General features: G+C 34.5%; 1 protein-coding gene across 2 annotated transcripts in view; it reads left to right on the plus strand.

The window, feature by feature from the left end:
- The window catches only part of Abcb7 (ATP binding cassette subfamily B member 7), a 107543-nt gene that overhangs the window by 21146 nt on the left and 60363 nt on the right, over positions 1-26034 (plus strand). For both annotated transcript variants that reach the window (XM_074063789.1, XM_020161353.2), the window contains exons 2-3: positions 17698-17775; positions 20090-20176. In XM_074063789.1, the coding sequence (XP_073919890.1) occupies positions 17698-17775; positions 20090-20176 (165 nt within the window). The remainder of the gene's footprint in view (positions 1-17697; positions 17776-20089; positions 20177-26034) is intronic.

Below are 26034 nucleotides of genomic sequence, written 5' to 3' on the forward strand. Positions count from 1 at the left end.
AATTAATTGATGGATTTAATGAAATTTAATCAAAATCCTTACAAGATATTTTAAAGAGACCTCGACAAAATTATTTTGATAGCTTTTCTGGATGAGTAAACCTATGAGACAAGCCAAGAAAATTTTGGAGAGGGTATGTTTGGAAGGAGAAATTGATTTCATCAGATATTAGATGGTATTATAAAGCAAATAATATCATACTGGCGTATGGATAGGCAGGGAGGTTAATGAGACCAACTATCCAATGTTGAAATGGGTCCAATTTTGACATATTCTTAAAAATTCAGATCAGTAGAGGAAAAAAGAAGAGTTAGATCTTTACTTATTACCATATATGAAAACAAACTGAATGAATTAATGATCAAATAATACCAAATCAAACCTTAAAACAATGAAACGATAAAGCCATTTATTTACTCCCAGGGTAAGAATGGCTTTTCTAAGTATAAGGAAAAAGAACAAACAAATATAATCAATACATTTGATGAGATTAAACTATATATGTTTTTGTGAAAGGTGAAATAAAAACACAAACATTCATGAGACCATCATATATGTGGTTCTGGCTTGACTGGCATGCAGCACATTACTATATATGACATTCCCTAGTAAATTGTTGCTTTATGCTTTATTCTGAATAAATGCCTCTAACACAAAAAAATAAAAAAATAAAGCTATAAAACCAGACATTCATAACATATAAGGCCAGTAAAGAATTGATATCTTTAATGTTTGAAGAACTTGTACGAAGGAATTTTTTAGAGACACCAAAAATTCAATAGAAAGATACAGAAGTGAACAGGCTATTCATAGAAAAAGAAATATGTACGTGAGAAGATGTTCACCATCATTTTTAAAATGAAAGAAATGAATTAAAAACAACAGTAAAATCTTTTTCGCCTCCCAAGTGCTGGAATTATAGGTGTGCCCTACCATGTCCAGCTTAAAATTTAATTCTTTAATAGACACAAACGAATTGTGCATATTTATGAGGTATACTGTGATAATTTGATACATGTACACAATGTATAATGATTGAATCTAAGTAATTAGCATTTTCCTCTCCTTAAAATGTGAAGAAACCCATGTGTAAGAAAAAAGTCAAAAGAAAGCCCATCCAAATGTAAAAACATTATTTATCTCTAGGTGGTAGGATAATGGATATTTATTTTCTCTTTTTCTCTGTGTTTTCCTAATTTTTCTACTATGAACCTAAATTATTTTTGTGATGCTATTATGTGTTAAGGTAACTAAGTAATTTAAATGCCCAGTGATTTTTTTCCCCTTTTCTGTAGTCTTGAAGTTTCTCAAAGATGCAGCTGCCAGAACCTGAGCTGCTTTCTGCCTCTGTGGCATGATTTAGAATTATAAGACACCAACATGCTGGTGAGAAGTGGTGACTTTAGCTTCTCTGTCCTGTGTTTCACATTGCATCCTGAGCACATGAATTTAAAAAGAAAACTATGAGATTGTGTCCTGGTGTATACCTTATACTTCAGCTTCAGAGAAGTACTTTGGCCTTGTGTCTTTTCTTTTCTGATTTTATTTTTTCACTCTGGATTCCTTTTCTTACATTTCTACATCCTTCCTTGAAAGAAGGTGTCAGAACAAGGCCAGACATGTGATTTCATGGAATCAAGAACTCTTTTCTCTACCTTAACTCCCAATCCTATCCTAACCTTTCTATGGAAGTGAGAGCAGAGACCTTCCAGATGGCAAAGAATTAAGTTAAACCAATGTTTATTATGAACATTTTCTCTGTGAGGAATTACAAAATGGTATGGTAAATAGAAGTATAAGACATGTTCCCTGCCCTCACTGAGTATATAGACTCATTGGCTAAAATTTAATATGTTCTTAAACCTAAATAAAAAGTTAAAGAATAGTTTAGACTCACAATAGAAGAGAAAAGTGGATGAAATGACCAGTGAATTATATAAACAGACACTCAGGAGGGAGAAATACTTTAGGCTTGGAGAAGAGAGAAGAGAGTTGTGTGGAAAAGATTTAGGAAGAGTAGAATTTTGAGTGAAGTCTTGAGGAAGGGAGTCAAAAGAGGGAAACAAACATTTTAGGCAGGAGAACTGATATCAGAAACAGTGCAAAGCATGTTTGAAGGATAGTGAATACAATCATCCCTCAAGTATCTGTAGGGTATTTCTTCTAGGACCAAGGGTGGCCCAAGGGAAAATAACAAAATCAGCTATATTCAAGTCCCTTACATAAAATAGTGTAGAATTTGCTTGTAACCAATACATATCCTTCTGTACACTTTAAATCATCTCTATACTACTTATTAGTACCTAATGTAAATGCTTTTTAAATATCTGTTATGCTGTATTTTTAGGGAATAATGGTAAGGATAAAAAGCCTGTATATGTTTAGTACAGATGACATTTGTTTTTAATGTTTTCCATTCTAGGTTTCCACAGATTCATCCTAGGTTGAATCTGTGGATGAGAAACCTGTGAAAAAAGGAGGGCCTACTGTACTTCAGTTTGAATAAAACACTGAGTTCATGAAGTGGAGCTGGGAGAGATATGATTGAAAATGGCAGTTGGTTTCAGATCAGCAATTAGTAGGAAGCTATCTGAGATTTTACATAGGAGAACTAGAGGTTTTAAGGGTTGTTTGAGGAAGATGAATCTTCATGGTTTGTAGTAGTCATTCACAAATGTGAACTCTAGCTTAGGTGCTGGGCTAGCTGCAACAGAATTACTCTGGGGTCTTTAATTCAGATCCCTGTGTCACATCCCTGAAAATTCTTGTTTAGGAAGCCTGAAAGAGTCAGGAGTTCCTACTTTTTAAAAGTTCCCAGAATTTTTTATGGTACCCAGGCTTGGGAACTACTTTCATACAACACATATGGGAAGGTATAGAGACCATTTAAAAAGCTATATTATCAAGCTCCTAGCTAATAGCTGCACAATGATATAAAAGGCATTTCTGAGTTCCCTTCAGTATTAATGTCTGTTTTTTTTTGTATTTTAGCCATACTAGTGGATGTGAAATGATGTTTTATTGTGGTTTTGAGATGTTGAGCATCTTTTTATGGGCTTTTCTTAGGTTTCTTTGGAGAAATGGCTAGTGGATCTTTTCTCATTTTTTAATTGGATTGTCTTTTTAATTGTTGTAATTGTACTTCATTTTTGAATATAAGTCCCTTACCAGCAATATCATGCAGAAGTATTTTCTCCTGTGAGTTGTATTTCACATTCTTGGCAGTGTCCTGTGAAGCACAAAATTTTTAAATTATGGTTAAGTTCAACTTATCTGGCTCTTTTGTTGCATTGCTACTATTTTTGGTATTTTGTCTACAAAGCCTTACTCTAACCCAAGGTCATGAAAAAATTATCCTGTGTATGTTTTCTCCTAGAGGTTTCATGGTTCATACTCTTTCAGTTTGATCTGCAACCCATTTTGACAGGGGTTTATATGTGGATATTTAGTTATCCTAGGAGCATTTGGTGGAAAAACTATTCTTTGTCCCATTTTATGTTCTTGGCATCTTTACCAAAAATCAGTTGGCCACAAAATGTTTAAATGTTTATTTTTAGAATTTTAGTTTTGTTCCATTGATCTATAGTTCTGTCTTTGTGTCAGTCCTATTATGTCTTAGTTACTGTGGTTTTGTAGTGAGTTTTGAAATTAGGAAGTGTACTTTAATTTTCTTCTTCAGGGATGTCTATTACTCATATGCTGGATTGTCTGCTTACTTTAGTTATGTCACTTACTCTTGAGTCCTTTTTCTTTTTGATTTTGAACATTTTCTTCTCACCTTCTTTCCTTTTTTTCTTCTTTTTACAGTGTTGGGAATCATGAATGCTTGGCAAAAGCTCTACCATTGAGCCTTCTTTTTAATGATATTATTCATTGTTCATTTGCTTTTGTGTTTTTACTAGTTTAAGCTTCATTTCTAACGTATTTTTCTAATTCTTTTGTGTTCTCTCATCTTATTTTGAGTTTATCTAATTTGGATTTTTTTTATGTCTTACATCATTTTCTTAATTTCTTTTTAGCCTATTTCAAAGTGGTTTATAATTTTAGTCTGTTTTATGTGCAGGTCTTTCTGTTGTGCTTTCCTTCTCTATAATGAGGACTGTCCTCATTATTTTATGTTAACTTTGTATGAGATTTCACAATGATACTTTTTGGTTGCTCATTTTTATGTGAAGTTGTCTTTTTCTGAACTTTTAGATGATTTGATTCAGGTAACTTTTTTAACTTCACAGAGCTTCCATTTGTGTTGTTTTTACTGATATTCTCTCTTCCTTTTCCTTACTTTTATTTAGAACTGTTTTTCATTTATTTCTGTTACCCTTGTCCTGCCTGGTTTTAATTCTACTTCAGACGTTTCTCATCATAGTGTTCTAAATGGGAGCCTTCACTGGTTTTTTTTTTTTTTTTTTTTTTGTGGTGCTAGAGAACAAATCCAGGGCCTCATACCTGCTAAGCACACACTCAGCACTGAACTGTATCCCCAGCTCTTCACTGGTCAGTTTTGAGAGTTTCTGAGGCTAGACTGCTCCACTCTGCCTCCTTCAGACCTTGGATTTGTTCATTCACTATTGGGATGGACAAAAGCCCTCCTGACTTTACCTGCGGTTTCTTATTTGGCTAATATGTTTATGTTTTCCACTGGATTTTTTTTTTATGGTGGTACTGGTCTTTGAACTCAGGGCCTCACACTTGTTAGGCGCTTTACCATGTAGCCACGCCCCTCCCCCCCCTTTTTGGTGGCACTGGGGTTTGAACTCCGGGCCTCACACTTGCTACGCAGGCGCTCTTACTGCTTGAGCCACTCTGCCAACCCCTTTCTTTTACTTTAATTATTTTTCAGATAGGGTCTCATGTTTTTGTCCAAGGCATAGACCCTGATCCTACTACCCTTGGGTGCACATGTGACTGGCACACACCACCATGCCCAGCTTGTTGATGAAGATGGGATCTCTCCAACTTTTTGCCTGAGCTGGCCTGGAACTGTGATCCTCTCAGTCTTCATTTCCCAAGTAGCTGGGATTACAGGAATGAACCACCATTCCTATCTCCCCACCCTATTTTAGAAATGAGTTCTCACTATGTAGCCCAGACTAGCCTTGTACTTTATCTCCCTGCCTTAGCCTCCTGAATAGTTGGAGATTACAGACCTATACCACAGAACTCAGGTTTTCACACTGAGTTCTTAATGGCTATTTGTATATTCTGTTAGTCTCAAGCCTGCATATACCTTATGCTTATTACCACAGAATTGCTGATATCATGCAGATCAGATGGCTGTTAGTGGTCTCTCCATGTGCTTGTATTTTGTGATTCAAGGTAATTTCTTACGTCCTAATTTTGTTATAAATGTTTATCTGTTTTGTTCATGGTTTTATGTGTTTTTAACCTGAGAGTTTGGGAAGATGAAAAAACCATGCTTCATTGCTGTACCATCTCCCGCATCATATGCTTTTTAACTCTTTATTGAAGTATAATATATTCAGAAAAATGCAGCTCTAACTATACAACTTAATCATTTCTTTAAAAAAGCTGAATATAGCCATGTAAATCTGTGCCCTGAATGCCATTTGAAAGGCAGTTTAGTTACATTAGAAGTCTGGGTTCAGCCAGGCTCAGAAGACCAAAAATTGTATGTTCTCCCTCATATGTGGACTTTAGATCTAGGGCAAATACAGCAATGTGGTTGGACTTGGGTCACATGCTAAGGGGAGAGCACATATGGGAGGAATGGGGATAGGTAGGAAACCCAAAACATGAAAGTGTCTGATGTCCCCACTGCAGAGGAGCTAATACAGAAACCTTAAAGCGACAGAGGTCAATATGAGAAGGGGATCAGGAACTGGTGAAAAGGTCAGTTAGAGATGAATTAACTTAGGATGTAAAATGGAAGCAATGCTAGGAGTCTCTCTGTATAGCTATCCTTATCTCAACTAGCAAAAACACTTTGTCTTTCTTATTATTGCTTATGTCTTCTCTTCAACAAAATTGGAGAAAAGAGCAGAACAGGTTCTGCCTGGAAGCGATGGGGTTGGGGGGGGAGAGAGAGGGGACAGGGGATAGGGGGGAGAAATGGCCCAAACAATGTATGCACATATGAATAACTGAATAAAAAATTTTTTAAAAGTCTGAGTTCAGCTGAGCATAGCGGTTCATGCCTATAATCCTAGCATTTGGGAGGCTGAGGCAGGAGGATGACAAGTTTGAAACCTCCTGGACTACATAGTGAGATCCCAGTCTCAACCCACCCCCAAAAAACCCAATTTCTGGGTTCAACATTCTTTTCCTTCAGTGCTTTGAAAATCCTACTCCATTGTCTTTTCTTTTTTTTTTTTTTTTTGCATCCAGTATAACAATAAAAAAGTCTGATGTTCATTTGGTTTTCTTTACTTTATGTTATTTATTCTTCGTAGATTCTTTAAAATATTTTGTTTTACATTAATATTTTTAAATTTCATTGTGAATATGTCCAGGTGATTGTTTATTCTTATTTTTTTAGCACTTTATGGACTCTTTCAATGTGAACCCTTTCATTTTTAATTTTAGCATATTTAATTTATTTTTGTAAATATTTTTTTCTCTCCATTTTCAGTGTTTTCTTTTTCCTAGTTTCATATTAAATAGATATTAATACATGTACTTTTGTGTTCCTTTATGTTACTTTTTATAGCTCATATTTCCATTCTCTTTTCCAAGCTCCTATTCTCCCATGTATTTTCTTCCCTATCCTCTTCCTTCCTAGGGTTGTCACTCTTCTTCTTGCCCCTTGAACAAATGACCCTTGGGAAGCTGCTCCAGTATAGTTTTGATCAGTGCAAAACAAGATAAGTCCTTGAGCCAGTCCTTCTGGGAACCATGGAACAAGTCAAAACGTATAACCACAATTCTTGAGAACAAGGTCCATGTTTTCCCCTCTGGTACTAGCAAGCCATTCTAGAATGTGGGCTGGCATTATATGTGAGTAAGCATAAATCTCGTAACACTGTCTTCTGAAATGTAGCAACTTCTATTTTTATTATACACTACCCTATTGGTTTTAATTTTTCATTAGATTCCAGAGTTCAGAAAAAGTTGATTCATATCTGACAGTTTTTGCCAGCTTAATCATTACTTTAGTGAAGGGATAAGTTTTTGGAGTACTGTATTATCATCTTTGGTGACATCCCTCTTGTTTTTAACATCAAAATTACATTGATGCTTGTACCAGAAATCAAACAGATAAAATCATGTGTGCCTTGTTAACAACAGAAAAATCAACCTAGATATTTCAAGGTTATTGTTCTGCAAGACAGCAATTAGTAAATTTGCATTGCTGATATTGTTAGTATTGGTAGTAGCAGGAATGCTTCCACCACTACTGGCTCTGTGACCTTGAGCAAATCAGTTTTCTAATCTGTCGGGAATAAATAATAGTAATAATACCTACCTTGTAGAGTTGTAGTGAGAATGAAATGAGATAATACAGTGTTTGGCATTAAGCCAGCCAAGCAGTCTGTGCCCAGTAAATGGTAGCCACTGTTGTTCTTACTAAAAAATGATTATAGAATAGTTGCTACTAATACACATTCTGTATAAATGTAAAAATACTTTAGCAAGCTAAGAACAAAATGAAAATATGAAGTGTGCTAAAATATTGACTAGTCTGTCAATGAATTTGCTATACTATTCTGGACTAAGCATCTCCAGGATGAACTAAAATCAAAGGATTTTTTTTTTAGGGTAGATGGTGGTAGTGTAAGAGATACTCAAATTACTTTTGCTGAAAAGCACTGACTCCATCTTGGGCCCACGAATTAACTAATAGCAAAAGAAAAGCATGGCATCTGTCCTCCATTTTGTATCTGTCTTTGCTATAAGCCAATTTCTTTGCAGTTGCTTTGCAATCACCTTGGCCAAAGATGAGCTGAGTGCTTACTCTGCGTCTTCCCACAGTGTGTCCCGAGTCTTGTAATAAACCTTTCTCTGCCTTCATAATGCCTCTTTATTTGATGTTAAGGGGTGGGTGGCCAAACCTGGCATAAGGAATCTCAAGAGTTTGAGCCTTTGGTCCAAAACTCCAGTTTCAGTAGCAAGGCAGTCAAGATACTCTCTCATCATAACATTTGTCTTGCTATGACATTTCTGCATCTGTCAGATTTAAGTTATAACATAAGGATTGTGTATTTAGAAATTTTTGTTGTGTGAAATGTGTAAAATAAAACCCCTTTGTATTGTAAAGTGAGCACAGTTAGAGAAGATTGGTGGGGAAAAAATTTGGAGCACAGTTTGTTTGCTCTTGAAACATTCTAGAGTGACTTGAAGGCTCTAGGTACGTTTTTCCAAGGCAGCTTTAAAGACACACCCTAAATAGCTTCTAGGAGAGTTGTCAGTTTTCTTTCTGGCATTATGTGTAAACAAATGTTTTAGCTATTGTATGAATTATGGTCACCCTTTGGAATTTTTGAAGTGCAGTTGAAAAGAAGCATGAATATTTTTAGAAAAAAATTGACAGATTTCCAGGGCTCAAATAAACCTACAGAAAAATGAGAGCAAAATTAAGATATTTTTCTGTGTTTGTGTGTTTTGAGGGTGTGCAATATCTTTTATAAAAGTCCCCCCCCCTTTTTTTTCCATTTGTAGAGCTAATTCAGTTGGTTTGGGCAATAATAGTGTTATCAGAAATACACAGTCACATTGTATGCCATGTTCAATTAGACCATGAGGAGATGATGGAATAGAGGGTAGCAACCTTCTCAGTCTTGAGTGCCATTAGCAGTACTAAACTAACATTTAAAAATAGGTAGAAGAAAAAGAGAAATCAATGAACTTATAAAAAGAGAGAAAAAAGGGTAGAAAAAAGATGACAAGATGACATCATATTGAGGGAAGTGACAGATTATCAAAAATTACACTAAACGCCTGTGTTTACCTAGGTAGAAATTAACTTTGAGCAGTCTAGAAAGAGACTAGTCATTGATAAGCCAAAAGGAATTTAAAATTCACAAGACCAAATGCCTTTTATATATATTTTTCCTTCTGGTGCTAAGCAGGAACTCAGCAGGTATTATTTGTAAGTTCTGGGCTTGGGTTTGTGTGTACTAATATTAATATGTTTAGTCTATACCTCTGTTATTAGCAAATTATATCATGAATTTCCTACCCAAAGATTGCATGTTACCAGTCTTTGCTGGAATGTTTATTAAAAAAAGAAAACCTAACTTATTTTGGGTATGACCTACATAGTTAAACTTACAGAATGACTCAAGTAAATGAAAATACTTTCTTCTGTGTGTTCAGGATTATTTTCCAGATAATTTAGTCATCAGTTGCAAAATCTGACACATCATAAAAATCAACAAACATAAATGAGCATTTATAAAAAAGTATTAACTAAACAAAATAGTTGGTCTACTGCTGATTCAAATTGTCTGGCTATGAAAATAAGAGTTAAGAAATGTGCTTGAGGGTTCTCTTCCAAGTGCACATTAGTAAACATGAAAAGTAAGGCTATTAAATTACCTGAAGTTGAAACTGTAAAGTAGCAGAAAATAGGTCTAATTCCACATTCTTGACTTCTTTCACATTATCTCAGCATTCCAGCTGCAGAGGGAAATGTGTGATAATGTCTCCATTCTGCACACAAATACCCTAGGGGTAGGAATCTGAGAGATTAATACCAATTTTCTGAAGTTCTTGGGTTCTTGGCCCAATGAAATAATTTACTATTAAATTTATTCTTAGTAAATTCATTCTTAATATGGTAAAAAAAAAGTTTGTGTTTGTCCTTTAGTTTCATTATTTAAAAGAAGTTGGTTCTGAAGTTTTTTCTTAACTTTTAATATTCTGTAATTGTTGTTTTCTCTTTTTTTAAGTAATTCTAGAGATCACCCCAGGGCCTTGCACATGCTAGGCAAGCTCTCTACCACTGAGCTATACCCCCAACCCAGTCACTGGTTTTAAATGGCAAATGCTTTATAATTCTTTATTATTCTGTCAGTAAGCAGCATGGAATCTTATCACCACTTACCTAAAATGTATGAAGCAATGACCAAGTTTCATGGTGACAAAAATGTTCTGCTAAATGAGCTTTTAATGTGAATGGGAACAAGGAAATTTACTTCACAGAAGTTGATTAAACAAATATTTAAAATTATATGAAGAATTGGTTTTATTTTTTAACTTAATTTTTTCGGTGGCATTAGTGTTTGAATTTAGGGCCTTGTGCTTGCAAGGCAGGCGCTCTACCACTTGAGCCATGCCTCTATCCCTTTTTGCTTTAGTTATTTTTTTGAATAGAGTTTCATTCTTCCCATCTAGCTGGAATGACGGGTGCACACCACCACACCTAGCGTTTTATTGGCTGAGGTGGGGAGTCTGGCTAACGTTTTGCCCTGCAGTTGACCTTGCACCTTAGTCCTCCTAATCCACACCTCCTCATTAGCTGGGATTACAGACAATAGCTACCATGCCTGGTTCTCTGAAGACTCTGTGCTACCTACTGAGTGGGACTTTCTGCTTGTGTTATGTCCCAGAGATAATTTGGAAGGTAAAGAAAACATTTTTGAGGAAGAGGGGAAATTTATCCTTTCTTTTCTGTGTCATTCTCAAAATCCTTGGAGGTTGAATGGATTTTAGAAATTATCAAGAACAGGGTTCAGCAATCTATAGCACTTGGGCCAACCAAATCCAGTATGCCATCTAATTTTTTATTTTCTATTTTATTTTTTAATTATCATATTGTACTGGGAGTACATTATGACATTTACATAATTCTTACAATACATCGTTGAATTCACCCCCTCCATCATTCTCCCTTACCACCCCCCCCCATTCCTGGAATAGTTTCAACAGGTCTCATTTTTTCATTTTCATATGTGAATACATAGTATTTCTACTACATTCACCTTCCTACACCCTTTCCTTATATCCTCCCCCCTCCCACTAGTACCAACCCCCAGATAGGGCCTGTTTTACCTTCCTGTTCTGTTTTTGAAAAAAAAAATACATTTTTGTTTGTTTAAGATAGCTATTCAGAGTGTTTAATTGTAACATTTCCATATGTATATGTATTGTATCCCAAATTGGTTCATCCCCTCTATTTTTCTCCTTTCTACTTTAGTCCCCTTCTTATGGTGTTTTCAACAGGTTTAAAAATTCTATATTGATTCTTGTATAGGAAGTACATCCACTATATTCACCTTTTTAACTTCCTTCTTTTACCCCCCTCTCTCCCATTAGTGACTTCCCCTTAGTGTGACCTGTTTTTCATAATACTGCCTACATTTGTATTGGGTCTGTATTCCACAAATGAGAGAAAATATGAGGCATTTGGCTTTCTGGACCTGGTTAACTTCACTTAAGATGATGTTCTCCAAGTTCCATTCATTTACCTGCAAACAACAAAATTTCATTCTTTATGGCTGAATAAAATTCCATTTTATGTAACTACCACATTAATATTACCAAAATTACAGTACTACTCAAAGCAATATGTAGATTTAATCATAAATCCAGTGGTCGACTGGTAATGTAGCTCAGTGGTAAAGCCCTACCCTAGCATGCATTAGGCTCTGCGCTGAATCCCCAGCACTGCCCCACCCCACTCCGATAGCATTTTCACCAGAATTGAAAAAAACAATCCTAAGATTCATGTGGAACTACAAAAGACTCTGAAAAGCCAAAGCAATCTTGAGAGGGAAGAACGAAGTTGGAGGCATCACACTTCATGATTTCAAATTATAGTTACAATGCTATAGTAATCAAAACAGTAGGGTATGGATGTAAAGACAGATACATAGACCAATGGAACAGAATAGAGAGACCAGAAATAAACCCACACTTACAGTCAAGGGTGAGAAGAATAGTCTCGTGAGTAAATTTTGTTGGGAAAACTGGATAGCTATGTTTATAAAATGAAATTGGACCTTTATGCCATAACAAAAGTCAACTCAAAATGGGTAAAAGATTTAAACATAAGCCCCGAGATAAGAAAACAGGAGGGAAACTACTTTACTTTAGCAATGATTTTTTTTTTTTGCATATGGCATTGAAAGCTCAGGCATCCAAAGTAGAAATAAATAGGACTACCTTAAAATAAAAAAGGCTTTCGTACAATACAGGAAACAACAGAATGATAAGGGCACCTATAAATGTAGAGAAAACATTTGCAAACCATATACCTAGTAAGTGGTTAATATCCAAAATATATAAGGAGGTTATATAAATCAATAGCAAAAAAAAGTCCAAGTTAAAAATAGGCAAGCACCTGAATAAATTTTTTTTTATTTTTTATTTTTTTTCATTTTTCTTTTATTATTCATATGTGCATACAAGGCTTGGTTCATTTCTCCCCCCTGCCCCCACCCCCTCCCTTACCACCCACTCCGCCCCCTCCCTCTCCCCCCCCCTTAATACCCAGCAGAAACTATTTTCCCCTTATTTCTAATTTTGTTGTAGAGAGAGTATAAGCAATAATAGGAAGGAACAAGGGTTTTTGCTGGTTGAGATAAGGATGGCTATACAGGGCATTGACTCACATTGATTTCCTGTGCGTGGGTGTTACCTTCTAGGTTAATTCTTTTTGATCTAACCTTTTCTCTAGTACTTGTTCCCCTTTTCCTAAAAATAGGCAAGTACCTGAATAAATTTTTTTTAAAAAGCATAAATGGCCAGCAAGTACATGAAAAAGTGCTCAACATTACTAATCACTAGGAACATGCAAATTAAAACCACAGTGAGATACTACTTCACACCTGTTAGGACCGCAATTATCAAAAAGGTATGTGATAACAAAGTTGGTGAGGTTATAGAGAAAAGGGAACCCTTGTACACTGTTGATGAGACCATAAATTGGTATCACTATTTTGAAAAAATGTATGGCACTTATTCCAAATATTAAAATGGAAATAACATATGATCTAGCCATCCTTGTTGTGATTATATACTGTAAGGATATAAGCATCAAAAAGATACTGCACTTCCATGTTTATTGCAGCATTATTTACAATAGCCAAGACATGGAAACAACCAAGTAATCATAGATGGATGGTAAAGAAATTGTGGTTGTGTGTGTGTAACAGGATATTATTCAGATTGAAAAAGCAAGGAAGGTCTGCCATTTGCAGCAACATGGATGAACTTGAAGGATATTGTGCTAAGTGAAACAAGCTAGACACAGAAAAATACTACATGATCTCACTCATAAGTGTAATCTAAAAAAGTTGAATATATAGAAATAGAAGGTAGAACAGCATTTATTGGGGGATAGAGAGGTAGGGGAAATGGGGAGGTTTTGGTCACAGGATACAAAGTTGCAGTTATGTGAAATGAGTAAATCTTAAGATCTAATGTACAGCATGGTGACTGTAATTAGTACTTCTATATTGTATACAGGTAATTTGCTAAGAGAGTAGATTTCAGGTACTCTCACCATACAGTAAAAGGTAACTATGTGAGAAGATACTATGTTAATTGACTTATCTGTCATAATTATTTCATTTTGTATATGTATAAATCCTCATGTCATATATCTTAATATGCAATCAAAATTAAATAAGTAAAAAATGTGCCATTGTGTTAAGTGCTATTAGCAGGAGTATTGTAGGATACTGGGTATAGAAAGTGTAGGGGAATTGCTATTTCTGCATATTATACTTTTATGTTATTTTCCTCTTAAAGTTAGCTTTATCTTCGTTAATAAATATTCTTCTAAAACAGAAAAAAGTTTACCATCCAGCTCTTTACAGAAAAAAATTTACCAAGCCTTGTTCTAGAGACATCATAGTTTATAGTAAAAGTCCAACCTGATAATTCTATGGCTTAATGAATGAAGACTCAGGTGACGTGTACTGTCCAAAATTCTAACACTGTGCTGCCGTTTATTCATTTGTCAAGCATTTATTGAATACATGACACAAGAAAATCTCTTACGACACACTTGCTTACCATTCCTCTCTTCCTTCTCTTTTTTTGTCTTCTCCCATGTACCTCTCACCCCCAGCTAGTTTCTAGGCATTTGGGAAGAAAACCAGATTTTATGTCTTCCGTTTTTAAGACTTTAATAGTATGTTAAATGTAGGTTTAAATTGCAGCAGTTTCTCTTTAAGAATATATTTAGAGATTAATTTTAAATGTTTCAGGTTTTGATCACAGACACATGACTTTTGTATACTGATAAGCATTGCATGCATCATGGATGGATGGTTATAAACTTACTTTTGTCTCAAAACCTTCGGTAATAAAGATTATGTAATTGAAAATTTTTGATGGGTTGACAATAGATTGTTATTAAATGTCTTTATTCTTTTCATTTTGCAATGCTGTGGTATTGAACTCAGGACTTTGTACATGCCCTGAGTAGTGTGCAAGCATTCTACCACTGAGCCACACCCTAACCCTTTAATCTCTTATCGTCATTCATTAATTCTTCAGGTGTCATAAACAGTAAGCATAAGTTGAATTAGGAAGATTAACTATTATAAAAGGATGATTCATTAGTAATTACTAAATAAATGTATTAGAAGGAGTATTTTTGCAAAGATTGAATTTTACCTTTAAGCAAGAATGCAAGGTGTTGTGCCCATGCAACTGTGTATTGAAGATTTAATAGGTTTAATGATTAGCAGATGAACAGTGCTGATCTAAAAGAGCATGAGGGCCAGGGATGTAGCTCAGTGGTTTAGGGTTTGTTTACCATGCATGATACCCTGGGTTTGTTCCCTAGTACCACCAAAAAAAAAAAAAAAAAAGAGAGACTAAAAGAGAGCATGAATTATTATGCTCAGAAGTCACAGTACTTAATTTTGGGGTTCTTCCAGAAGTTCTCCAGTGTAAGTATTTTAACTTACCTTCCTCCTAAAACGGACTGGAAGATTATCATTTTAAGTATACTGAATTTCTTTGGTATCCTTGCGCATTTGTCAAGTCTATTATCTTCAGTAATATATAGCTTACTGTTTTGTGTATCTTTGGAGGGATGATGTTATAAATGAATCCAGATGTTACATTTATTAAAGAAATAAATTATAATCTAGTCAGTTAAGTTTTTAAAAAATCCAATTAATAAGTCTTTTCATTTCATAAAAACCATAGAATTTCAGTGTTAGAATGGACCTTATAAGGCATCTAATGTAACTCACTAGTTTTCAAATCAAGTTTCATAGAATTAATAATCTTGTTTTCTCCTGTTATCCACCTCAGTTAGTATGAGGGAGATATTTTTACAATAAGCCCATTCCTCAGGTTTTGAAAAAGTGGAGCCATTCTCTAATGTATAAAAATTGTTTCAGAAATGTTTGTTTGTTGTTTTAGAACTCAGAGCATTTTTCCATGGAAACAATATAAATACTGATAGGACTCCAGGACTAGTCCTCAAAAGGCATTAACCCGTTATGTGACTGAAATTTTTACCTTTGCAATGAAAGAGTTTTTGAATGATCAATGTTATCTCTGGGGAAGAGGGAGGAGACACAATTGTAGAGGACTATGTCAAGAGCTCTCTTTTTTATCTCTTACATCTTAGACTGAGTAGTGAGTATTTTTGGACTAGAATCTCAGTTTGAATGTGAATGCTCAAAAATTATTCATTTACCTTGAATACTGATGCTTTAGGAAAAAATGGTTTGATTAGACAAGGATAAAGAGGTAGCTGGAAATTCTGAAGGGGTTTTGTGGAGAATTTCAAAGCCTTAGATTTGATGGTATTTGTTGTATTTTGCAGAATAGCACTTCAGATTGTTTGTTTTTTGTTGTTAATTTAAGTGTATCACCAACAATCTTTTTGTCCAACAGTCAAATATAGGCATCATTTTGAGAGAGGAAAGAAAAGAAAAGAGAATGAATAGTCATTCACTTGAGATAACTGGACAAGTTGTAAAAGACGGAGATTAAATTGCACACGTATGTGTAAACATTGGCAAAATCTTGCTTTCATATGCAGTTATTTGAATTTGAGGCTTGTGAAAAAGAGGAAAATAGTGGAGTAAAATTTGTACAGGTTGTGAATATGGAGAAGAAAAGTGAAGTAAACAGTGGAATTAAGCACCAATAGGGTATCAGAGACAGTGGATGGCTTGGGTTACTGTGGGAAGATATTTGAGGGTACCTGGAATAGGGTAGAAACTTGTGTTTGGCAGGATAGTGTGCATACAGCCATTAGTATTTTTTATAATCCAAGGAATGCCTTATATATTTATACAAATGCATAAGCAGAAATCTCCTCTTTATTGCATTTTAGAAAATGACTGAGCCAAATTTTCTCAATAGTTTGGTTACTTTTTTGTGTATAAATGTATAAGTTGTTATTCTTAATTGGTTCTTTTTGGTATTTTCTTAATGTGTAAGATTGATTTTTTTTATACTGAAACCTGAGTTTCAATACAAAATATTGAAATAAGCCTAAATATTACTTGCATTTTAGGAGAGACTTGACTTAAGCATTTTTCCTCAGTAAATTGATGGCGCATTTCAGAGAACTGGTTCTCCATTTTGCAGCTGTCTATCTAGTACTATCATGAAGTTATATCGGTTCTTCTGCTTTGGTTCAGCTCCACTTTTGGAACATTACCAATCAACCAACCAAACCAACAAACAAAAAACCCCCAAACCCCACAAGGAAACTTTCATTGGAGTCTATCAGCTAGTTACCTAGAAATATTTAACAAAACTGATCTTATGACCATTATCTAAGTTTAGCATTCAGATTAAGAGGGAACACTCACAAGGTAGAGCACAATTAAATGCAGTAAAGAGTTAGAACAAAAAAAAGAGTATTTGAAAAGCGTATAAAAGCCATTTTAGAAAGAAATGAGGCTGAAGACTTTGGGACCTTTAAGAAACAAAGATTTTGAGAGAAGAAAGAAAAGAAGCACAGACAAAACTAGAAAGAAAGAGGTTGTAAAGAAAATAAAATTAGAATTTTTTTTATCATTGTGGGGCTGGAGTTTGAACTTAGGGCTTCTTGCTTGCAAAGCAGGGACTCGACCACTTCAGTAATACTTCCAGTCCATTTTGCTCTGGTTTTGGAGGTGGGCCTCTTGAACTATTTGATGGGTCTGGCCTGGAACTGTGATTCTCCTCATCTCAGCCTCCCAAGTTGCTGGGATTGCAGGTGTAAGCCTCTGTTACCTGACTCAATTAGACATTTTTAATTAGTAATGTATCTTATACCTGGACCACAAGCAAGCTAAGCTGTCTATCTGTCTGTCTGTCTTTGTATGTATGTATTTGCTACTAAGGATTGAATTCAGGGCCTTGTGCTTGCTAGGCAAGCTCTCTACCACTTGAGCCACACACTAGTTCTTTTGCTTTTAGTTTGTTTTTCATATAACATCTTGTGCTAACTTTGCCTGGGTTCGCCTTGAACTTCCATCCTCCTACTTCCACCTTTGAATAGTTGGGATTATAGGCATGTTCTACCACACCCAGCTTGTTATTTGAGATAGGGTCGTGCTGACTTTTTACCCAAGATGGCCTTGAACTATGGTCCTCCTACCTCTGGTCCTTGTACCTCTGCCTCCCAAGTAGCTGGGACCACAGGCATGCACCACCAAATCCAGCTAAGTTTTGTTTATTTTGCCTTTTTGGGCATGTATCAAAGGCATAACCATTTCTCTAATATTGGCTATGGTTTTAATTTTATGTGTGCTTATGAAAAAAAGAATAATTTTAGAATATTAACTATCTACTCTGAAACTCTACCCCCCTTTTTTTTCTCTTCAACAGATCCCAGAGTCATTAAGAAATGCTACATGGCAGAGATGGGGAAAAGATAATTCAAGACAGTTATTAGATGCTACAAAGGTGAGATTAAGCAAACTCTTTCATGTATAGTAGGAAAAGTGTGTCAGCCAATTGAACATTTCCCAATTTATACTACATATTTACTACATATTTTACATTTCCCAGATAATTTCCCTTTTCATGTTTTTCTAAATACTGGCAAGAAGGTATGTTTCTGCTATTAGAAATGCAGAGAGAACTCTTGATATTTTTCTATAAATTTCTGAGAAATTTGTCTGAATCTCTTGAGATCAGTGCCAAGTAGTGTAACATTTTCAGAAGGCTTTTATAAATGTAATGGCAGCTTGTTGACACTTAAATTTAGCCTGGTAATTTGTATCTGATATATGGAATATTACAGTTTTTTAAGTGAAGAAGTTTCTTTACCTTAGAGGATGTTCAGATAGCAGAATGCCAAGGGATTCTAAGCCCCTGGGGTAAAGTGATGCTGAGTTTACACGTTGATGAGAGTTATTTTTCATTGCTAATGTAAGTGAAAGACATCCTTTAAAATTCCCAGTGCTTTAAAATGAGGCAAGTAAATCTCCTTGATAGGAAAAAATTAGAAAATTAGAAGATGATCTAAATCCTGGGAACTTCCCTTATTTTTTTTCTGATTAATAATTATTTGCCAATAAGGTAAAAGGCATTGTTCTAATTTGTACAGAGACTATAAAAATGAATTAGGTTTTCCATTATTAAATTAAAACTTTAAGGGTAAAATGTGTTTGATCTTATCAGTGCCTGTGACGCCACCACGTTTATTTATACTTTAGTCTTTTACTTTATTGAAGACCTCATTATCTTGTGTGGTATTCACCAAACCCCTTGATAAAACTCGTTGCTCAGTCTTTTAGAGGAAAAAATGTCATGAAGAGACACTGGTAGACTAAAAGTTACCTTTTGATGTTTTCTGTTTACAAAATGCTTTAAGATTGTTGATCTAAAAATTGAGAACCCACTTACAGCAATTACTTTAGGTGTCTTAACTAGTAAGAACAAGAAGGCACTTTTGCTTTTTGTAATTCCATTTTCTTAACTTGTCCCTGAGCTCATACTGTTATGCTATGTATAGCATTGATACATACTTGTGTTTGTAAAGAACTGTGCCCTTGTTCATTAATTAGTGATTATTATGACTGCTGAAAAAGCATCATTAAATCTGTGCACTTCATTAAGTATTTTTGTTTTGAGGGCACTAAGGGTTGAACTTAAGGCCTCATGCTTGCTTGGCAGGTGTTCTACCACTTGATTCACTCTACCAGCCCTCATTAAGTATTTTTAATTTATAAAACCATTTTCAATATTAGCAAGTCCAAAATCTAAGCGTAATTATTACTATCTTGTATTTTCTCATGATTTTATTTTTTTATTGTTTGCTCTTATTTATTTTTTTTTTTGCTATTAAGTTCCTTATATATTCTTTTTTTTTCCCCCAGTACTGGGGTTTGGACTCAGGGCCTACACCTTGAGCCACTCTGCCAGCCCTTTTTTGTGATGGGTTTTTTTTTTTTTCGAGATAGGGTCTCAGGAACTATTTGCCTGGGCTGACTTTGAACCTCGATCCTCCTGATCTCTGCCTCCTGAGTAGCTAGGATTATAGGCATGAGCCATGGCAGCCATGATTTTATTTTTATAGTTCTCAACTTTAGCAATAATCTTAAGGCCTTTAAAAAGTTTGTAGTAGGTAAGGCTAGTTGGGAGATTTATAGATAGCTCTGTTTTATAAGTTCATCTAAGAAGCATTGAAGTCTACCTTACCTGTATGTAAGATACTGTGGTATGTACCATGGGAAATAAAAAACCAGAAGATACTGTTCCCAATCTTAATACTGTGTGATAGGAAAGACAAAGCATGTATGCAAATGACTATATCATTAGGCTGTGAAGTATTAAAAATAACCTCACTTCTAAATATGTATGTGAGCCAGAGTAAGAATAATGATGAGTTATATAAAATCAACTTTATTAATTGTAAAATAAAAATACGTACACAAGAAAAGTGAGATAAATTAGCAATGTTATCCTTGCAGATAATAGAGTAATAGATTACAGATCTAAGTCAAATAAAAATGTAATACAAGTTAAATCTCTTAAACATTAATTTCAAAAGCTATTTAGAGAAAATGATTTGAATATTTGTTATATCTCAATATTCCTTGTATAAGTTTAGCTATAAGCTAATTCTGAAGGTGTTTTGCTTTAGCATGCCAGGCTAAAAGCAATGCCTTTGAACTTATTTTGGGGATATTCATTCGATTAGTTGTCTAAGCCAGATTTTTAAACATCTGAAATTCTGTAATAGCTAATAGGCTGTGGTATCATTTTCAACTAGGCTCTCCAGGCATGGCCACTGATAGAAAAGAGAACATGTTGGCATGGTCATGCAGGAGGAGGACTCCACACAGACCCAAAAGAAGGGGTAAGAGTGAACAACACATAACTGGAAGTTCTTGTTGATGATTGTGCTTGCATTAAAGATATATGTATTTAAGAGTATCATATTCTAATATATATATTTTGAGACAGTCTTGCTATGTAGTCCAGGCTGGCCTTGAATTTGAAATCCTCTTGCTTCATTCAGCTCAGTACTGGGATTATAGGTAGGAACCACCATGCTGGTTTAAATGTTTTAATTCTCTAAAATAGTGTTGTTTAAGGTTATTTGTTACGTAATCTAGCCTTATAACTAAGTAGACAAATTAGGATTAGTACTTATATGTGATTTGTTTGTGTCTGTGTGTGTAAAGGTTAATATTGTCTCTTTTAAACACTTAGATCCTAGATGTCCCTGTCTTCATAATATATTGTCTGTCTACCTGATCCATCTATTTAATTATCTATATTCTTTATTATTTTTGTTATTATCATTATACAGGTATGCTAAACAGTAGAGCCACTGAAATAAAAAGATTTAATTGCAGTATACTTTTTCAAAGTGAGTGAAAATGTCATTGGAATACTGTTACATATTTCTCCACCTGGTTCTTTTCTCTGAGTTTGCCTTTATTTTCTTCCTATGCCTTGACCCAATACATATATAAATAGAAAAGATTTTTTCAGAGTTGATGGTCAAGGGATTAAATTTTATGCAGAAGTGCTCTATAAATTGCAGACATAAGTAAATATTAATTTTTTTCTTTGTAGGTAATTGGTAAATAAAACCTTTCAGTGCTTTTCCTCCTCCTTGATTCCTATTGCAACTTTTTTCTTTCAAGGAACTCACAGTATTGACATTGATGTTTATGTCCTATTTTTGTATATTACTATTCCTTATGGCTGTTTTTAGAAAAGCAAAGTATCATAAGACAGATTTTTTAGTAAAAATTAAGCCAAATAGTGAGATTTGTTTATCCATGTTAATCTTTGACATGATATTTACCAGTTTTTAGGATCATATGTCACCAAGGTTAGTTGTTAATAATGCTCTAAACACAACAAAAAATATGTTGACTAATAAAGGAGAAGCAGTCACTTCTCTTTACACTCAAGCAATATAACTTCAACAAAGTACATAATATGCAAGTATGAAAAAGTCATCATGAAACCCATTATTTTGTACAATTAATAAAAAAGAAAAAATAAACTTTAAGATTGTTTTTCAATAAAATATAACAAATAAAAAACCTCATTGTGATACTTTATATTTGGTCTTTACATTTTCATTCTTTTTTTCTCCCTGCCATCTTTGTATTACTTTAGCTTTGTTAGCCAAATGAAATCATAAAAAAGTAGGGTTTAGAGGCCAAGTGGGAAAAGAGGTAGTATGGAATCGTAGTTAAGAGCCTAAGTTTTGAAGCCCTAATGTCTGGATTTGAATCCTGGCTGTATGACTTCCTAGTGGAATGTCCTTGAGCAAGTTAATCTGTGTGTCCTTCAGTTTGTTCATCTGGGGATGATAATCATGCTAAAAGCGGTATAATTAGTCCTGTAACCCTAGCTACTTGAGAGGATGATAATCAGGAGGATCAGTATGAGGCCAGCTAGAGCAAATAGTTCATGAGACCCCATCTCCAAAATAACCAAAGCAAAGTAGACTGGAGGTGTGGCTCCATCTGTAGCGTGCCTGCTTTGCAAATGCAAAACCCTGAGTTCAAACCCCAGTCTCATCCCCCATTTTTTTTTAAAAAAGGGGTTTCAATGAGTTAACTCCTCACATCATGGGAAAGCTCTTATATAGTGCCTAGCATGTGGGAGACATTCAATACATATTAGCTGCAGTTAGTATAATGTGAGATTAGAAGGCTTATCTTCTGCCACAGTCCATCCATTTAAAAAGTATGTATTACATATTTGCTTTTTGGTAAACTCTATGCTAAGTATAGGAGATAGAATAATTAATTCTGCTGTCCAGAAACGTAACAATTTAGATGACATAATTATGTAAGCTATCATGTAGAATTTTTATCAGTCTGACAAATAATAGGTTTTACCCTTAAAACCAACTAAAATCTTTATTGTTTTACTTCTTACTCATTTCCACTTGTGTGTTCTTAACAACTATTAATCAGCATTAATAATGTATCTCAGAATGTATTTAAATTATCTATTTATCCAGTGTGGCTATTATAAAAGGTTTGTGAAAGCAGAGTGGTAATTTCAGTATTTGAAAACTGCTGTTTTTAAAATAGATAAATCAAGGAGTTACTTTTTTATAATAGAAATCTTAAAATTTTGAAAGAATTTTAGAACTTTACTCTTACATTTAAATTTTTAGTTACATTTTTCTGTAGAGTCAACTGTGCTCTTAAGAAGGACTCAGATTAACCTGCAACTTAATGAAAAGACTACTTGCATTTTACTAAGGACTTTTTTTAATGTTAGAAAAACTTCTTCATTGATTGAATACAGTGCAAAGCCACCTACTAAAGCAATCAGACAGCTTTGAAATAAATCTTGATTTAATCGGAAGAACTGAAACAGCAGCTTGGAGTATTTAAAATAGGAAGAGTGGAGAGATAATCTCCAGACTTATGAAAATGAGTGGGTGAACAGACCAATGGGTATGAATACCTGGATGACATGGGGAGTTTGTTTTCTAGCTCTGATTTCATACATCATCAAGCAGTCTTCTAATCTTTGATTTCTCAAATTGACTTCCTTTGGGATAAAGAATTCACTGACTGGCCAATGTAAATGTAGTATGTTTGGTAGTTACTTTTCATTGTTAATTATTAAATGGACAGGTATAAATCCATCTTAGGTGTAAGATAATCCATTTTTCTACAGAGCCTAATCACCACTGCATAAGCTCTTCATTGAAATTTCAAACCAAGAGAGCTTAGAAAACCCAAGGTACAGAGAAAATAACAGTAATTTCAAAGCCTTTCTGACAGCTTATATTTTCCTCTATCATTCCCAACTCTATACTTACTGTAGAGAAACTTTTTTGGTTACCCTCTGGATTTTTCAGTTAGACATCTGCTGAATGTGCTTGTTTTCTTTTGACCTAGCTTTTATGAAGCCACTGTTATCTCTAACAGTATTGAAGTAGCTGTTTTAATTATTCCTTTATTTATTGTTGCCCTTGGGTTGAGGAGACAGTTCTTTTTTCTGAATGATTTGTCTATCTGAAATTCTGTTAAATTAGTTCTTCAGGAAGAAGACGTTCAACCTATAGCCCTTATTTTTACAAAACAGATACCATTCCAAGTTTTTTGTATTTGTTTGTCTTCCTCACCACAAGTTTTGCCTCTTAAGTAGTTTTTTTCAAATTCAGTCCCTTGATTCTATGAGTTAATACGTTTCTTCGTATTAAAATTTAAGAGTGTCTGTAAAATGAGATTTCTTAGATAAATTCCTCATCAACCAAGGAAAAAGTGATTTTGCTACTTTAAAAGACCATTTTTTTCTTACTTTGCCATTTTCTTATCAAAGCCCAATGGGTTTCACTCTCTTGAAAAGAATGAGTTATTGGTGGAAAAATTTGTCCTTGCTTCATGCTTGACAACATTTTCTGATAAGCTATACAAAGTTATACAAAGAAGCAAAGTATGCATCTAATTTACTAATACAGATATCTTTAATATCTGAAAATTGTACCAAGTGAGCTGCTCCAGATTTTTTATTCTTAAATTCTTCTTGTATCCTTATCACATGATTATTAACTATAAATGTTTACTTATAATGCATATGACCATGAGACTTCTCTTCCTTGGGTCACAGTCATATTAGCACTGCTGCATATAAGTAGAATGATTTTCGACTTTCCAGGTATACCCTAATAAGTCAGCTGCTTCCAGTTTTATTTATATCTAGTCATGTGCCCCCCTAGTGCAGTTTTAGTCAATAAGGGAGCATATGTACAGTTGTGGTACCATACAATTATAGTGGAGCTGATAAGTTCCTATTGTGTGGTGAACACATAGCAGAAGAAGAGGCAAGAGAAGAGGAAAATACAGGAAAAGCAATAGAACAATTGCCAAGGAAATTCAGTGAAACAGGCTTTGCAGACCTCAACAATTTCTTAAAATAATTTGAAAATATGAACCCCTAGCATTGAAAGGTTTTCATTAATAGTGTGGAATGTTCATGGTCTATTACTTGCTTACTAGCAAGCTTATGATGAGAAAAGAAAAACAACCAAGCAATCCACTATGGTTATATTTCTAAAAAAAAAGTGACACCCCTTCAAGAAGAGCCTGAGGCAAGTCCTTAAGGAGGTGTTCCAGAAGGCTGCATTGTTATCATGGAGGTGACAGCTCCATGTGTGTTAAACACATTGTCCTTAAAGACCTTCAAGTGTAACAAGATGTGGAGGTGGAAGACAGTGATATTGATATTGGTGATCCTGACTGTGTGTGGGCCTAGAATAATGTATGTATTTGTGTATTGTTTTTTAACTAAAAGTCTTCAAAAGGAAAAGGAAAAAGACAAAAGCTTATAGAATAAGGATATAAAGAAATAATATTTTTGTATAGCTAAGTGTATTAGTCACTTTTCACAAATGTGACAAAACATCGGGGAGAAACAATTTTAAAGGAAAAAGATTTATTTTCACTCAAAGTTTCAGAGGTTTCAGTCCATCATTAGCTGGCTTAATTGTTCTTAGTCATGGCAAGGCAGAAACATCATGGTGGAAGGGCCTGGTGGAGAAAAGCTGCTGATCTCATGACAGCCAGGAAGCCAAAAGAGAGGGAGGAAAGGGCCTGGGGACAAGGTATATCCTTCAAATACTCTCCTCCAGTGGCCTACTTTGTTCAGCTAGGCCCCACCTCCAAATAGCTCATTCATCTGTGAATTCATCAATGGGTTGGTTAATCCATTGATGCAGTTAGCATCCTTATGATCGACAGTGCCACCAGCTGGGGACCAAGGCTTAACACATAAACATTTTGGGGGTACACTTAATATCCATAGCATAACTGTTACTACAATTGATTCAAAAAGTTTTTAAAGTTTTAAAGTTCATAAAGTAAAAAGGTTATAGTAAGCTAAGGTTAATTATTGAAGAATTTTTTAACGCATTTAGTGTAGCCTGAGGACACAGCATTTATAAAGTCTATTTTACTGCACAGTAATGTCCTAGGCTTTCACACTTATTCCCTGCTCACTCACTGACTTATCCAGAACAACTTCCAGTCCTGCACACTCCATTTAGGACAAGTGCCCTGGATAGGTATACCATTTTAAAAAGTCTTTTATTTTATACTTTTACCATACTATTTCTATGTTTTGGTGTACAAATAGTTATTGTTTACGTTGCAGTTTTCTAGTGTTCAGCACAGTAACATGTTATACAGGTTTGTAGCCTACCAGCAATTAGGGTATACCATATCAGATAGCTATGGAGAATGCTACAACATCTAGGTTTGTATAAGTATAATTACGATGCTGATATAACAAAATCAGCTAACTATGATCTCAAAATAATATTCTTTTGTTAAGCAACACATGACTATATTTGTTTTTTGGCCCACTGTGCTATGATCATGCTGTTTTGTCTTCCTTTGTACAAGTAAATGTTTCTTTCATTTCTTTATGAAGTCATATATTAATACCAAATAAGTGAATCAAATTTTGGATGGATCTCAACGATATTAATAAGAATTTGTCCTCATGTGTTTAAGAATAGAAAAATAAATCAATTTATTAAGCATTGTTTCCAGTATCGGTCAAGTATCTTTTTCTGGCACCCATTTTTTTCTCTTGGGCCACCTTGTTTTCAGTTACTTTCATCTCTTTCTGATAGCTTTCTGACATTTCCAAACTTTTTCTTTTAAACTCATTTCTAAGCCAAAGGTCATATGTGGAATATAGGTCCAATACAAATACAAATAT

The sequence above is a fragment of the Castor canadensis genome, chromosome X (assembly GCF_047511655.1).
Source record: "Castor canadensis chromosome X, mCasCan1.hap1v2, whole genome shotgun sequence".
In the NCBI taxonomy this organism is placed as follows: domain Eukaryota; kingdom Metazoa; phylum Chordata; class Mammalia; order Rodentia; family Castoridae; genus Castor; species Castor canadensis.